This window comes from Phascolarctos cinereus, unplaced genomic scaffold (assembly GCF_003287225.1).
Source record: "Phascolarctos cinereus isolate Bilbo 61053 unplaced genomic scaffold, phaCin_HiC Scaffold_2;HRSCAF=192, whole genome shotgun sequence".
NCBI classification, from domain to species: domain Eukaryota; kingdom Metazoa; phylum Chordata; class Mammalia; order Diprotodontia; family Phascolarctidae; genus Phascolarctos; species Phascolarctos cinereus.
Window position 1 is genome coordinate 253,174,244 of NW_027555625.1, and position 16,780 is coordinate 253,191,023.

Genomic DNA, 16,780 nt, shown 5'->3' on the forward strand with positions numbered 1-16,780 from the left:
ACACAGCTAGTAAGTGTCTGGGGCAGGATTTGAACACATGAAGATGAATTCCTGACTCCAGGACCACTCTATCCACTGCATCACCCAGCAGCACCATTAAGTCTAGGGGTCAGCAAACCACAGCCCAAGGGCCAAGTCTGGCTCATTTATTTTAAAATGAAAAAAAACATTCTTAGCTCACAAGTTGGATAAAAACAGGCCCATACTCATAGTTTGCCAATCTCTGATCTATTCCAATTTTCCCACTTTACAGAGAGGGAAACTAAGACCCAGGAAGGAGAAATGACTTGCTGAAGGTCACATCTATCATTAGGGGTACAGTAAGGATTCAAACTGAGAGCCTCTGACTCCAAATCCAGAGTTTTTTCAATCATACCATAGTTTGCCAAAGCAACCAATCTATGCTAACGTAGCAAAGGGGCTACGTCACCAGCATTGAGACAATTGAGGTCAAATACTCATTTTCCTTACGTGCACTTTCACACAAGGTAAGCACTCAATAAATATCTATTGACTACAGCTGAATTTCCTTTTAATGTGGCACCAGAGGTGGGAGATTCCACTACCACTTTTCCTAGGAGGATCCCTATTTCCCACTTGGCTTCAGAGTGTTCCCTGCCCCATGCTGGGCCAGCATCAAGAGCAGCACATGCCCTAGTGATGTGAGATTACTCACCTTCATCATCAAGACAGCCGTGTTGAGGGCAATCATGGCCATGATGAAATACTCAAAGGGCGGGGACACCACAAACGTCCACGTCTTGTACTGGAAGGACTGCTTGTTCTGAGGCATGTAACGGGTCAGGGGCTTGGCACTGATGGCAAAGTCTATGCAAGCCCTCTGCAGGGAGAGAGGGGGACAGCATAGTGAGCTTGGAGGAGCCAGCGGCAAAGGGAAACGCATCTCCTCTGAAAAGGTGAAGAGAGAAAACTAAAAACCTTTCCTAGCATGTATGGTGCCCTTATCCCTCAAGAATGCTGGCAGCCAAGACCTGAGGGGGCCTGACCACTGAGCTTCCCAGAGGAGCTCTTTGCCTTTTTCCTCATGACCATTGCACCCCTGTAGTAATTAGAATGATATAGTGTTTTATAGTTTGTTTACAAACTCTACATGTTTGTACAGTTACTGTTATATTATCTTTTTTTAAGGCAGTTGGGGTTAAGTGACTTGCCCAGGGTCACACAGCTAGTAAGTGTCAAGTGTCTGGTCTGAGGCCAGATTTGAACTCAGGTCCTCCTGACTCCAGGGCTGGTTCTCTATCCACTGTGCCACCTAGCTGCCCCATACATTATCTTTTTAGGTTCACAACCACCCATGAGGCTAGTGGTGCTAGTATTATTATCACCGTTGAAGCTCAGAGAGTGAAATGATTTGCCCAGTATCACTCACCACCCATGTGATCTTGTCCAAGTAATAGAAGAACAGGAATTTGAACTCATGTCCTCTGACTTCCAAACCAGTGATTTTTCTTTTTTTTTTTTAAAGGCAATTAGGGTTAACTGACTTGCCCTAGTAAGTGTCAAGTGTTTGGTCTGAGGCCAGATTTGAACTCCTGACTTCAGGGCCAGTGCTCTATCCACTGTGCCACCTAGCTGCCCCTAAATCAGTGATTTTTCTATACCACACTGCTATTCCTGTGGTGGCAGAGGCTGCTCTGTGTCCCCTGCACCTCACCATAAATGCCCAGGTTGCCAATCAGACATAAGCTGGAAACTGTATGGTATACAACTGTTCAAGTAGAAGGGATCCCACACTGGATGACTTCCAGAAAGTAGAGAAGAGGGACCACCAAAGGTTCTGAGTCAAGCTTGGATCATAGAGTTAACAGTCAGAAGTGAGAGGGACCATTAAGTCTTTCCATGACCAACAAGATCCCTTCCCCCAGGGGACTATGGGCACCTGGGTCAGAGGTATGACAACTTAAGCCAGTGCTACCTAAGGCATAGCCAATTTGCTTTATGCCTCTGCCTCTAAAAAAGAGGTACATCTGGCACCTATGAACTCTTCAAAACTCAGGAGATGGGTCATGGTTTTGATCCTAATTAAAATATCTGCTTGCCTTAAATCTGCCCAGTTCTAATACCACTCAAGTCCTAGACTTGGGCCAGGAAAGGGGTAGTGGAGTAGAAGTATGGGGGGGGGTGGATCCAGCTACTACTGCCTTCAAATAAAAGGTACTTTCCTGTATCTTAATGCCTTCAAAGGAAGATCAGATTTTTAGCAACAAGGCTACTTCCTTCAGCAACACAAGCCTTTGTTTCCTTGCCTGACAGACTCACCAACATAAGACCCAGAACTGGAAGGCAGAAAAGTAGGCTACTTCCTAGCAGGGAACTCATGGGCACCAAAGCATTCCCCTTGATTACTGTGCCACCTTATAGAATCCCTGTCTTCAGTTAAGAGGCGTGACCATATCCTTATACGGTCACCCATGACTAGACCATGCCCACAAGTAGACAAAGAATTTTTCATTTGGGGTCTATGTGTCTTTTTGCAAAGTCTCATGGAAAAAAAAAACCCGCATGATTCCAGAGGCAAAGTAGTTTCCCACTCAGGAATCAATACATAGAGAAATATATGACTTTTCTGTCATATCAAGCCCAGTGATCTCTTTACAAAGCACCCTGATTAAAAAAAAAGAGAGAGAGAGAGAAAGGCACACAGATGGTTTCTGATCCCAGGCCCATGGACACAGCATTACCATGAATCTTGTGCTACTGAGGTAGAAGGAGAGAGTCCTCCTCAACAGCCCCAGATATCAGCTAGGAACTCTCCCTTCACCACCTTCTAGGATTCCTCTGTGGAAGGCCAGGACTCACAAGGTACCTCATTCTTCTCCAGACTGCATTCTGACATCACTTTGTCTCCCTGCTCCTGGAAGGTGATGATGATCAATGCCACAAAGATATTGACGAAGAAAAAGGGAAACACAACAAAGTAGACCACATAGAAGATGGACAGCTCCATCCGGAAGCCAGGGCTTGGGCCCTGCTCTTCATATGTGGCATCCACTGAATGTTTCAGTACCCTGGAAACAAACAAAGGGAAAAGGAGTTCGTTTCTGGGACACAAGTTAGAACCTGGATTTGGGAAAGAACTCCCCCCCCACCCCATGAATGTGGGGCAGTAGAAAGATCACTAGACTGGGAGTCAAAACAGCCCAGTTATATTCCTAGCTCTGCCATTAACTCTTCTATGTTAGCCTTTTCTAAGAACTAGACCTTAGTTTTGTTTACCACTTCATTAGTCTTGTCTATTTCTTCTGGAATTTTCAAAATTTCATCTCATGATGATTTGGGGTTTGTTTATTCTCTAATTTTTAAAACTACATATTCAGTTAATTAACTCTTTTCCCTTTTGTTGATGTATGTTCTGAAAGGCATGATTTTTTACTCTGAGGACTGTTTTTGTTGAATTGCAGAGATTTTGTGATATAGTCTTACTACTGTCATTCTTTTTCACAGTTATTCATTTTTTTCTAGAGTTCATTTTTTGACCCACTAATGTTCAAAATGCCATTAAGTCTTCATTTAGGTCTATCTTTTGTCTGTGTTCCTTATGTTAATCACTGTTTTATTATATTATGGCCCATAAAAAATGTGATTATTTTTCTTTTAAAAATGTATAATTTAAAAAAAGAAAAAAGTATTATTTTTATGTCCAGCATATGGCTTATTTTTGTAAAGATATAATGTAGTTCTGAGAAACAAGTGTTTAATATTCCTATTCAAAGGATGCTATGTCTTATAGCTAAATTCTCCAACAGTTTGTTCAATTCTGAAATTTCCTTTTTATTTCTCTTTATGTTAGATTTTTCCAGCTCTGACAGGGGAATATTAAAAGTTTCCTGTAGTTATACTGTGGTTTGGTTTTGGGTTTTTTGGCCACAGGCTTTTTTTTTTTTTTTATGAATTTAGATGCTATTCCAGTTGGCGCATATATATTTAGTTCTGATGTTGGTTTATTATCTATGCTTCCTTTAAACACTTTATAGTCTTTCTTTATCTCTCTTGATAATTAAATTTTCATTTTTGCATTGTCTGACAGCATGATTGCACCTTCTCTAATAATAATAATAGTTCACATTTATGTTGGGCTTTAAGGTTTTTCATTGTTGTTTTTTACAGATAGATGCTCATTTGATCCTTGCAACAAACTTGTGAGGAAGGTACCATTATTATCTCCATTTTCAGATGTGGAAACTGAAGCTCAGAGAAGTAAGTGACTTGCCCAGGGTCATACAGCTAATAAATATCTTAGGCAGGATTCAAACCCAGGTCTTAACTTTAAGAGCATCACTGTACACAGTCTGTCATGTTCCCTTTAGATGGACATAATCTAGGACCAGATCATAATGTTATATGGCTTAATGGCTTGAGCCAGCAAGTACAAGCAGTCCCACTTGCCTCTCTCCTACAGTCCTCCTCTTCATCCTTCTTCTCATTTTCATTCCCCTTTCTCTCCTACCCCAGCCTCTTCAGAACTGGAGTCATAAAAGCAGGGATAGGGGCCCTGCAGGGTACTGCTCCTAGCCTCCCTAAGGAAAGCACTGAGTGACATCTGTGTGGATGAGGGTTATCACTGTATGTGAGTGCTGGCCTCCTCCTGGGGCCTGATCCCTAGCCAGGGCTTAGGCCCTCTTTGTGGTAGCAAAGTGACAAACCAGTTCCTAGGAGGGCAAGAAGGAGAGCTGTTCTTCTGTAGCAACACATCTTGGTTAGCACATCGCTTGGTCCAGTATAAGCACTTAAGAAATGACTGACTGACTCTTTAACATGGTGCACCATGGAAAAAAGTGCTAGAGTTGGAGTCACAGGGCTTAAATTCCAATCCTGACTCTCCTACTTACTGCCTGTGTGACCTTGAGGAAGTCACTTAACCTCTTTGGATCTCAGTTTCCCCAATAAAATGAAAAGGTTGGATTAGATGGGCTCTACAGTCCCTTCTGGCTCTAAATGATCTGTGTATTATTTAGGAGGAGTACTTACTTAAATTCTCTGTCTTGGAATCATATACAGAAATGCATATTAGTATCAAAGTGTCTTGCATCCCTCTCCTTCTTATCATGCTCATGCCTGAAATCTTTAAAAAGGCAGAATGATATCAGATTGCTTACCATCTCAGAGAAGTAGGGAGGGATAGAATTTGGAACTCAAAACTTTACCCAAAAAAGTTTTAAAAATTTGTTTTAACATGTAATTGGAGAAAAAATAAAATGCTATGGTTTTTTTTTAAAAAAGGACAAAGTAAAACACATTACATTTTTCCTAACTAGGCTCTTGCTATCCTTGATTAAAATAATTCATTAAGAAAAATAAATAAATAAAAAGGCAGGATGGTACAATGGATAGAATATTGTACATGGAGTTAAGAACACTTGGGTTCAAATCCTACCTCAGGCACTTACCAGCTGGGTGACTTTTGGCAAGTCACTTAAACTCTTTGTGCCTCAGTTTTCTCATCTGTGAAATGAGAGAATTGGGTTTCTCAAGTCCCTTCTAATTCTAACTTTATAATTGTATGATACCCCTTAGTAAGGATCCTCTCCAGAGCAGCTATACGACTCTCTCTATGGGAATTTCCTTGTTGTGTTCTCAATAGTCCCAAAACATTATCTATCCATCTCCCCCCTTCCCCAGCCACACAAAACCTGGCAACAACTCACGTTGGCCACCCTTCTCCTGTAGACACCGTGAAAAGAGTCAGTAAGGCCCAGAGCACATTGTCATAGTGAAAGTCGTATTTCTTCCATTGCCTGGGTTGAGCCTCCACTTCGTCCTTTTCATAATCCAAATACTGACCCCTGAAAATGTGAACATAAGGCAGGTTAGGGAGATAAATTACATTGAGAATGTTTTTTCCCTATAGAAAGCATGTATCAGAGCCAGGGAGAGAAGGAAGAAACATAATCCCTCTGCTAAGAAGTCATGAGCATCACTGCCTTCTTGCACACATCCAATACTTTGAATTTGATGGGATACTCAGTTCTCTGAGTTACTGTTCTTGGCATTTGAGTGGCACTCATTTAAAAATTCTCTATATTAGAAAAGCAATGGAGTCCAGTGGAAAGAAAGCTTGCTCTGAAGTCAAAGGACCTGAGTTCAAAACCTGCCTCTACTTTGTGTGACCTTGGGCAAGTCACTCTAAGACTCACTTTCCTCATTTGTAAAACAAAAGGATTGAACAATATGGTATTTAAAGTCCCTTCCAGCTCTAAATCTATTTTCCTTTGAGTCAAGTATTGACTTTTTGTCAACTTTTTGTTGACTTTGAGTCAAGTGTTGACTACACTAAAAATGCTGGTTCAAAAGCCATATTAGAAAACCCAAGAATTTTGGACCAATCCCTTGACTCTGGTGTTAGCCAACCAATTGCCCATCTCCATCTGGAGCAACAAGACTTAGAAACTCACAGAGATGTTTGATCTCTCCTAAAGTGGCTTTATCTCCCACCTATTCCCCAATAACCATACAGCCTACGCTCAATGTGACTTACAAATTGTTCTTCTCCTTGAAAATCTTTAGTAAAAAGGAAAAGATTTATATGATCTAAAAAAGAGTGGGGCCAAGCAAAAACAATAGTCTATTTGAAATAAAGTTCCTATGCAAGTAAACAGCCATTGTAAAGGATTTAGGTCTAGCCATTAGGTCTAGATGACTCAGTTTCTTGAAACATTCCAGCAGCTTCAAACCAATTCTGGGGACCTCTGCCCTTGGTCCCATGGTTTTCACTTTTCACTACTTTCTAACTTGCACTCAACACATAACACCTAACTGCATCAATCACCTATCTCCCCCTTTCTACCACTACCACAATTTGGGGTGCTTTTTCCTAGCACCTACTTTGATCATTCCCATCTCCTTCCTGCTTCCAAACTGTCTCCCAAGACAAGTTTTCTAGGGTATATTTACAAGGAAAAAGAATAGCTACTTACCCAATACCTCCTACATGTCTTTCCTAAGTTATGGAGGCAATTGAAAGCACTTCAAGTTGTCTGTATTTAAGGATTTTTCTCCTATCAGGCTATAAGCACCATGAGGGCAGGGACTATATATGTCTCATCTAAATTTTTTATTTCCCTCAGAATGTAGCAGAGGACTCTGCACAGTCAGTACTTTATTCTTTGTTGATGAAACACAAAGGTTTTCTTCTTAACCCAGAAACAAAGTATAACTCATTGCCTCAGAGACGAAAATCTCTCCCTCTCCTGTCTTCATCATCATCGTGATCATCATCATCATCTTCTTCTCTTCCTTTTTCTTCTTCCTTTTCTTCTTCCTCTCTCTCTCTCTCTCTCTCTCACACACACACCCCACCCCTCTTGTCACTCCATCACTATCATGGTTATAGAGGTAGTCCTGGTCACTCAGGTTTGGTTCACTGAGCAGTGTGGGCTCTATTTCCCCAGGGGGGAAGGAAATCTTCTGGGAATAAAGTAAGGGCACATTTCAGGATTGGAGTCATCATGGCAGGACCAGGTTTAGGAGGGGCCTCAATGGGCCTTTTTATTTTAGCTTCTCTCCAGAGTTACATATTTGCTGATTTCCTCTGGGCAGACATTTCCATGCCCTGCCCCGCCCCGCTTTTTTTTTTAAGGCAATTGGGGTTAAGTGACTTGCCTAGGGTCACACAGCTAGTAAGTGTCAAGTGTTTGGTCTGACTGCCGGATTTGAACTCAGGTACTCCTGACTTCAGGGCCGGTGCTCTATCCACTTCACCACCTAGCTGCCCCCCACCACCAACATTTCTACTAAACCAATAAACCAAACGGCTCCTTAAAGGAGCAAATTTTACTGTTACTATGTAGTGTTACCATGTTTGGCTACTGATTATTTCTAAGTAGTGTTACTATGTTTGGTTACTGAGAAGAATCGCCTTGGTCTGGTTAATGATTTTTGAAAGGGCTGTATGGTGTGGGGAGAAGCTGAACCAGCTCTGGCATGGGGTAGACTTGGGCTGGTCATTTAATTTCTTTGAGTGTCAGTTTCTTCATCTATAAAATAGGGACAACGGAGTTGTCTGTAAGGTGCTCAGTTCTTCTTCGGAAGCTAAGGCTGCGTTGGGGTGACTCCTTACTTCATCCGGCGACTAGCACCACTACAAACAAGTCTCTCCTCATCCCTCTGCTGAAATGGCCGTCTTCGAGCTCGCTTGCATCTCCTCTGCCCTCATCCTTCACGACGACGATATTACAGTCATGGAGGATAAAATCAATGCCCTCATTAAAGCAGCAGGTGTAAATGTTGAGCCATTCTGCCCAGTATTATTTGCAAAGGCCCTGTCCAACGTCAACATTGCAAGTCTCATCTGCAATGTAGGAGCTGGTGGACCTGCCCCAGCAGCTGGTGGTGCTGCCCCTGCTGGAGGGGCAGCTCTTGCTAGCACAGCTGCTCCAGCTGAGGAGAAGAAGAAAGAGGAAGCAAAAAAGGAAGAATCCAAGGAGTCCGATGATGACGTGGGATTTGGTCTGTTTGACTAAATATTTTTTGTAACATTAAATAAAAAGCTTAACTCAACTAAAAATAAATAAATAAATCAAATAAAATAGGGACAACGGGACCTGTGTTACTACCTAGGCTGCTAGGTGGTATGATGGGTAAAACACTGGGCTTGGATTCAGGTAGATTTGAGTTTAAATCCTGTCTCAGATACTTGCTTGTTGTGTGACCCTCGGCAAATCATTTAACTTCCATTTGCCTCATTTTTTTCATCTGTAAAATGGGGATAATTTTAGCCCCTCCCTCACAGGGTTGTTGTGAGGATCAAATGAGACAGTGTACATAAAGCACTTTGCAAAGTATATAAATAAATGTTCGCCATGACGATGATGACCACCGTGACATGAGGAATTCTGGCACAAAGCACACTGCAAATCTTAAAGTGGTACAGAGGTATGAGTTGTTGCTAGGCAATGTTGCTATGTTGGGGTTTCTGGTTGTTAAGCATTTACTGTCTTAGCTATGGGGCAGCTAGGTGGCTCAGTGGATAGAGCATTGGGCTTGGAATCAGGAAGACCTGAGTTCAAATCCAGCCTCAGAAACTTCCTAGCTGTGTGACCCTGGGCAAGTCACTTAACCTCTGCTTGCCACTAGAGAAGGAAATGGCAAACCACTCCAGTATCTTTGCCAAGAGAACCCTAAGGACAGAGGTCCACTGGATCGTGAAGAGTTGAACACAACGCAAATGACTGGACAACAACAACTTCTTATCTACAGCTAGTCCCTCAGGCTGAGAGGCCTCCTCCATAAAAGTTGGACGAAATCCAAAACTTAAAACATATCTGCCAATCCCTAGCTGCCCTTTAGAGCCTCTGACAAAGAAACTGTGCCCTCAGGATCCCTTGGCTGAGGTTGTCCTTGGGGTTTCTGACTTATGGAGGACATAATGTCATGGCAGCCCTGGCTGTGACTCAGTTTACCTGCAATCCCTCTGCAGCTCTTTGGATTCATCCGTGCAATAGAAGAATTTTCCTTTGAAGAGCTGCACAGCAATGACGGCAAAGATGAACATGAAGAGCATGTAGACAATGAGGATATTGAGGACATTCTTCAGGGAATTTACCACACAGTCAAACACAGCCTGTGGAGAGAGAAGCATGAGAGAGAGAGCAAAGCAGGGGGCATGGGAGGGGCTGAACAGGGCCTTTGGAGGGAGTAATGCAGGAGTCAGGCTGTGGGGCGATGGTCACATCTGTGACAGTGATGAAGAAGGGCTCATACAGGCCAGAGGCCAGGCTCAGCCTATAGAAAGAATTGTGGGTGAATGAGGGATGGTGGGAAGACAAAGAGGAAAATAAAGGAAAATAAATTAAAACCAAAGCTACCACTAAGCTGAGGGTCTTGTTCACTCTGGGAGTTTATGAGGCACAGGAAGAGAAGGATGCCTCAGGCTTGCTACCTGCAAACAAGCTGAGGTTGAGCTCTCACCTCCCTGATATTCTGGGACTGGAAAGAAATCAGAAGCCTCTTAAATGGATTATTTCTAAGAGGGCAAGATTACTGTCTTATTTCCACCAGACTAGGTCTGAGTTCAAGGTACCTTCCATCCTGAACACTTGTTGGCTGGCTACACGGAGAAGCTGGGTGCCTGCCTCACAAAGAGATGATGTGATATAGGAGGAAAAAAGCCAAGGTCAATCCTACTTCTGTCACTTACTATCCATGTGACCTTGGGCAAATCACTTCACTCTCCTGGGCCTTGGTGGCCTCATCTGTCAAGTGAGAGGGTTGCACTAGATAGTGCCTAAAGTCCATTTTAACTCTCAATCTTCGATCCTCTGTAAGGGTGCCTGCCTTCCTCTAGTAAGGTCTGTCTTCTCACCAAATGAGAAATGCTTCTTTGAGTACGGATGTGAAAAAGGTCATCAAGGTCTTTGGGGAAGACAGGACCTCAGCATCTTCTACTCAAGGCTCTTGGGCAAAGTTCCATGGGCTGAATCCTCCTCAGGGACTCCGAGGTCACCTGATACAATCACCCAAATAGCAGGCACAATGTTGAGAGAAAAATTATTTCTGTAAACTCAACCTATAAAGAGTATAGAGAAGACAGATAGCATAGAGTATAGATGACCTATCCCCTATGACCTAGTAGAGAAGACCTGGCATGCAAAGAGCACTGGACTTCAAGTCAGAAAACCTGGGTTCAAATCCTGACTCTAATAATTACTAGCTGTGTGACCTTGGTAAAATTACTTCATGTCTCTGGGCTTCAGCTTCCTGATCTGTAAAATGGAGATAAGACTTGTACTACCTACCCTCATAGAGTTGTCACAAGGATAGTACTTTATAAAACCTTAAAGTGTTATATAAATAAGAACTGTTATCACAAATGGTCAGTATTCCAAAAAATCCTAAAAACAGGGGGCCTGTGTTCTAATGTTAGCCAAACAAGTGATTACCTGATGGCTCTAACAGCACCTATTTCTCATCTCTTCATTGGGCCTAGTTGGGTGTTAGCAAGAAGGAAACTTCAGCCGTGTGAAGGTGACAGACAGTAGGTGTAGGATTGGGGTGGAGCTTCCTACTTAACAAGGTCTAATCCAGAAGCATGGCCTGTTTGGGACTCCTGACTCCTGCTTACTCAGAGACAAGAAAGCCTTCCAAGTAGGCCCATAAGTACAGACCTTGGGGTGGAAGGAGGAAGGAGTGGCTCCTCTCCCTTCTTCAGCTACTCATTGAGTGATGCTCTGTGCTCCCTGGGCTGTGATACAGGACATTGCATGGGACCAGGGTTGCTCTTCTACATGTTTGTGAAACATTCAGAGGAAGATTTGAAGCTAGTAGTAACTCAAGGAATCCAATTTTGCCCAAACAGTTTGAACAAATATGAAACCATTCCTCCAGTGGAAGGACCCTCCTAGACCCTCTAGGCCATCCCTTTCTCTCTTGAGGTGATCAAAATAAATCAAAGCTTCCCCTGCCCCTTTGCTTCAATGATCAGCACCTCTCCCTCCCTTCTTTCACACTAGGCCAAAAAAAAAAACCAAGAGACCAGAGCAGTCAGTCCCCCATCCAAGATCCATCCCTTTAGGACCCTGATTCCTTCAGGCTCCAACCTTTAGTTTTGGCAAGCGTTTGATGGTCTTCAGAGGCCTCAGGACTCGGAGCACTCGCAGAGACTTGATCGTGCTGATGTCTTTCCCTTTTCCTCTAGAAAGGGAAAAGCCACAGAGAGAAAAAAAAACAGGGAGGGAGGAATTTGGCTTGTGTTTGGCTCTCAAGAACCCCCTTCCCCGATCCATCGTACCCCATGTGCACCTCTGCAGGCCTCGGGCAGGACTCACTCTGCACACCAAAGTCCCCGGCCCTCTGCTGTGCAGAGCTAAGGGGCTCGGTTTCAGCCACAGAAACATTAACTGCCCAAATTTTGTCCCTATACTGCAGTCCAAGGACACATTGGTTCTCTTCCCCAGAAATTCCTGACAAACAGTTGAGGGCAGGTGGAAGAAAGTGCCTGATTACATAGAGTAGAGCAAACTTCCTATCTGGGGGAGGAAAAGGAAGAGGAGGAGGAGGAGGGCAAAGGCATCCCTCCTCAGGAACAAGCTAGATTGGAGATCTCTTTCACCAGAGAAGAAACACAGTTTCATAGCACAGGTTGATAGCCATACATCCCCCTCTGCTACAGGAGGGAGAAAAAACCAGCTCCAAACCTCACGAGGAGAGAGAAGCCCCAAATTTTGGTTTGGGCAGAATAAGGTTTCCATCTTCACAGAAGAGGAACAGCTCCTTAACCTGATCAACTTCCTGTGATCAGACATGCTAAGCCATATAACAAGGAAACTGTTATATGGCTGAAATAGCATTTTCCATTCACTGCATGCAGATGCTGTCCTGGTTAGGAATGTATTGGGGAGGGGGGAGGAACAGTTACAGACCACACGCAGGAGTTCAGTACTAAGCGCAGATGATGTCAGAACCAATAGAAAATGAAAGTTGTTGGGATTTTTTCCCCCTGAGGGCTGTGAGGTTTGGCATCCTGGATCTCTGCGAAAGCTAGCCCCAAGACCTCTCAGGATGTCTACTCATACTACAGGGAAGGGAGGGAAGCATAGGAATGGAAAAGAAAGAGGAGAGAAGAAAATGGAATAAGGAATGTTGAAAAGGAAGAGAGGAAAAAGAAAAGAAATAGAAGGAAAAAGAGGATAGAGAAGGGAGGGGAAAGGACAAGAAGAAAGAAGGGGGAGGAAAAAGGGAGGAAGCAAAGGAAAAGGAGGGGAGAGGAAAGGAAATACAGAGGAAAGGAGAGGGAGGAGAAGAGGAGGATGGACAGAGTTCTGCTCTTGTCCACACGAGCCCTTATGGTTAATGAACCTGTTGAAGACCCACCTCTGGGGAGGGAAAGTAAAAGTAACTTGGTCTGTAGCTTTCCAAGGAGACTGCTGAGTCTCATGAGGCAGGCAGAACTCCTGGGGTAGCTGCTTAGTTAAAGCTCTCTATTGATTACGTGAACTGTCTTCCAGTTGCAGTACTGAAGGCATAGGCTCCCAAGACTCAGGTTCCAGGCTCTGTCTTCTTTAAGCCTTGAGTTTAGCCTCTACTAGGCAGAGGCAGCTAGGTGGTGCAATGGATAGAATGCTGGCCTTGGAGTTGGTAAGACCTGAGTTCAAATCCTGCCTTATCGTCTGTGACTTTGCAAAAGTCACTGGACTTCTCTAAGTTTCAGTTTCCTCATCTGCAAAACGGGGAGAATAATAACACCTCCCTCTCAGATAGTATAGCACCTATATCTCAGATAGGATAAAATGAGATAATATTGGCAAAGTGCTTTGAAAAACTTAAATTCCTATATAAAGACTGGTGATTATTATTATTAGCTAATCCAGGAAAAGGCCCCACTAAGTTTTGTGATTCTGGCTGTTCCTGAACACCATCACAAATGGTGTTTGGCATAGGAGGTGGGGTGGTTTTGTTCTAAAAAAACACAGGCCCATAAAGCAAAAGTAGTTCCCAGTCCCAGAAGACACAGAAAACCTGAGTTAATGTGGCCAAGAGAGAAGATTAAGGACCTGATTGGGAATGAGAACAACTGATGCCCACCTGTAGGTATATAGGCCTAACCACCCACAATTACAAGGTACAAATGGCCAGGAAGTCTGTCTGGAAGCACCTTAAGAAGCAGGAAGAGATCTAGGGCCAAGCTGGGTCTTCAGACCAGCAAAGGGAAAGACCTTTGGGTTTTCGTGAGTCTGCTGCCCACCTTCAGGAAGCTCAAGGGGGGAAGAAGGATCACTAATAGATGCCAAGAGGGAAAGAAAGTTCCCCACTGGGTCTGAGAGAAGGTGAGAGATGTTCAGTGAACCTAAGTCCTTGTGGAGTCCTTCCCAAAGCCCATCAGTAAAGAGAACCAGCAGCTCACAGGAGATAATATCCAAGGAGAGGAAGATGAAAACCAGGATAAGACCACTGCTTCATAGTAGATGGGATGATGGCGGCAGATAACAGCAAGAAGACAGAATATTTAATTCTTATCTGGCTTCTGTTTTCTCTTCCAAGGAGAATGATCTTTGGATTGAGACAGATGGAATAAAAATCATAAGTGGTGAGGTGAAATTCATTATCAATGAGGTGTTGGTAAAAGACCAGCTTGCTAGTTTCATAAGTTCAATCACTAGGCACAGAAAAATGACATCCTAGGATACTGAAAGAACTGACAGATACAGTTGCTAAGCCACTGTCAGTGATTCTATGAAAAATCAGGAAGAATGAGAAAGGTACCACAGAACTATGAAGGGCAAATGGTAGTCCAATTTAAAAAAAGAAAGAAAGAAAGAAAAGAGGGTGCAGATTATAGGCCACTGAGGTTGACTTCTGATTTCTGAAAAAATTACTGAGCATATGATTAAGGGAATAGTTTGTGAAATGGTAATCAGTAACGATAAGTGAGGCTTCATTAACAAGAGGTCCTGCCGAACTAAGCCCAGTTCCTTTTTCAATAAGCTAACTTAATTAGTAGACTGGAGGAATGTTGAAGACATAGTTTTACCATAGTTGAAGACACAGGATTCAGCAAAGCATGTGACAAAATCTCTCATGCTGTGCTTGTGGATAAGACAGAAAGATACAGGCTAAATGGCTGTGCAGGTAGGTCGATTCAGACAGGCTGAATGACAAGACCAAAAGAGCTGTTATTAATGGCTCAGTGTCAGCGTGGAGGGAGTTATTTGGCACAATGCCCCAGGGATGTGTCTTTGACCCTATGCTGTTCAACGTCTTATCAATGCCTTGAACACACAGAAGGCATACTTGTCAAATCTGTGGATGTCATGAAGCTAAAAGCAATAGCTAACACACTCTATGACAGAATCCCAAAAGATTTCAACTGGCTAGAAACTTGGGCCAAATTTAGTAAGATTAAATTTGATAGGGAAAAGTTCTACACTTGGGTTCAAAAAATCAACTTTACAATTTTATAAAATGGAGAACATAAAGATGACTGGGCCACTGTTCATGTGAAACAGATTCAGGCATTTTAGTAAAGCATCAGTGCGAGCCAAAAAATGTTTATAGTAGCTTGTACTACTTAAAATATAGTATCCAGTCTAAGGTATGTGATAGTTCCATTGTACTGTGTCCTGGTCAGATCATACTTGGGGAATGTTCAGTTTGGGGCACCGTATTTCAGGAAGGTCACTGGTGTGCATCCAGAGGACAAACAAAATGGGAAGAAAACTGGAGACCATGCCATAAAAAATGAAGTAAAGGGCCTTAGGGAGAGAAAACTGGCAGGGGGTGGGGATGAGGAAGAGGGCAACATGATAGGTATTTTCAAGTGTTTGAAAGGCTGTCATGTGGAAGAGAGATTGGACATGTCCTACTTTTCCCAGATGGTCAGAAGTAGCAGAGAGAAAGATTTAAGCTTAATGTAATTTTAAAAAAGAAAACATAATGACTTAGAGATGTTCAAAAGTAGAATGCAATGCCTTAGGAGGTAGTGGATCTGTCTTCCTTAAGGTTTTCAACTGGAGGCTAGATGACCAATTCTCCAGGGGACTCATTTTCAAGCATAGGTTGAATGAATCAGGGTCTCCTAATCTGGGGTCCATTAACTTGTTTTAAAAAAGATTTTGATAACTGCATTCCAATGTAATTGGTTTCCTTTGTAATCCTGTGTGTCTTATTTTATGTATTTAAAAGCATTATTCTGAGAAGAGATCCATAGACCTTGTTAGGCTGCCAAAAGGGTCCAGGACATAAAAAAGGTTAAGAATTCCTGGATTAGATGATCTCAAGTATCCCTTCCAACTCTGAAATTCTCTGATTCTTATCTCCTTCTAATTGGACCCAGGTCCAAGAAGTTGAATATTCTGGGCATAGTCTGAGTGGGAATAAAATGGGGGAAAGGTGCTAAGACCTTTCCCTCCTCTTTCTGGGGAATCCTCAACTCTAGGGAATTCTATTCTTTCTTACTCTGATAATTATTGTGTTGGAGCATCAGGAGCTACCTGGGGAAGCAGTGTTGTAAGCACTTATGCTTTCAGGAACCTCTATCCTGAGGTAGGCACAGGGCAAAGCCCTGATTCATGCTGGCACCTGTGGTTTCTTCCTGTTCCTATGTCACTTGGAAGTATGTTGGGGATTCAGATACCTTCCTTGTAACCTGTGTTGTGGATTAAGGTCCCAAGCCCTACTCCTGTAAGTCTGTGTCTGGAATTCACTGTTAAGTAGCTATATTTTTTTGATCACTGTCTGCTGACTCAGGAATGCTTGAACCTCTAAGTCACCGTAAATTCTACAAACAAAGGATAATATCAAAGCTCAGTCCCCAGGTATCCCCTGACACAGGAAATTAAAGCATATGATGCTTAAGAAGCTGGATTATTTGGGCTGGGATTATTCTACCAGCCTATAAAGCTATGAACTCTAGGAACCCACTCAGTAAAACTGTGAATCCTAGGATTCTCCTGTTTTAAAGGCTATGAATCCTGGGGTTCTCCTGCCAAAAGGCTATGAATTCTGGGTTTCTCCCCAACTACAGGACTGTGAATTGCAGGCCTCCCTTGTCTCTAAGTCCTGAGCTATGGCTGCTACTGACCAGAGTATTATGCAGGAATACAGTTAGACACTACTAGATAGGTATGGGTTCTGGGAAGCATGCTGATGTTACTAGACAGATGACAACTGGATGGAAGGAGATTGCCTAAAGACGATGATCAATGGAATTCAATTGATTCCAAAGCCAATGGAATGAGTGTAACATGGATTACAGCCATGTTGTCTGGGGTGTGGTTTGCTAAGGGTGTAGAATAGTGCACAGGCATTATTAGTAGGGCACAAGAGA

General features: G+C 43.0%; 1 protein-coding gene and 1 pseudogene across 1 annotated transcript in view; one reads left to right on the forward strand and one right to left on the reverse strand.

Moving 5' to 3' along the window:
- CACNA1B (calcium voltage-gated channel subunit alpha1 B) overlaps nt 1-16,780 on the reverse strand; it is a 252,226-nt gene that overhangs the window by 71,008 nt on the left and 164,438 nt on the right. Inside the window, 5 exon segments of the mRNA XM_078149926.1 lie at nt 677-841; nt 2,828-3,029; nt 5,667-5,804; nt 9,420-9,580; nt 11,556-11,649. Of these exon segments, the coding sequence (XP_078006052.1) occupies nt 677-841; nt 2,828-3,029; nt 5,667-5,804; nt 9,420-9,580; nt 11,556-11,649 (760 nt within the window).
- Nucleotides 8,021-8,495, forward strand: LOC110205248 (large ribosomal subunit protein P1 pseudogene; annotated as a pseudogene).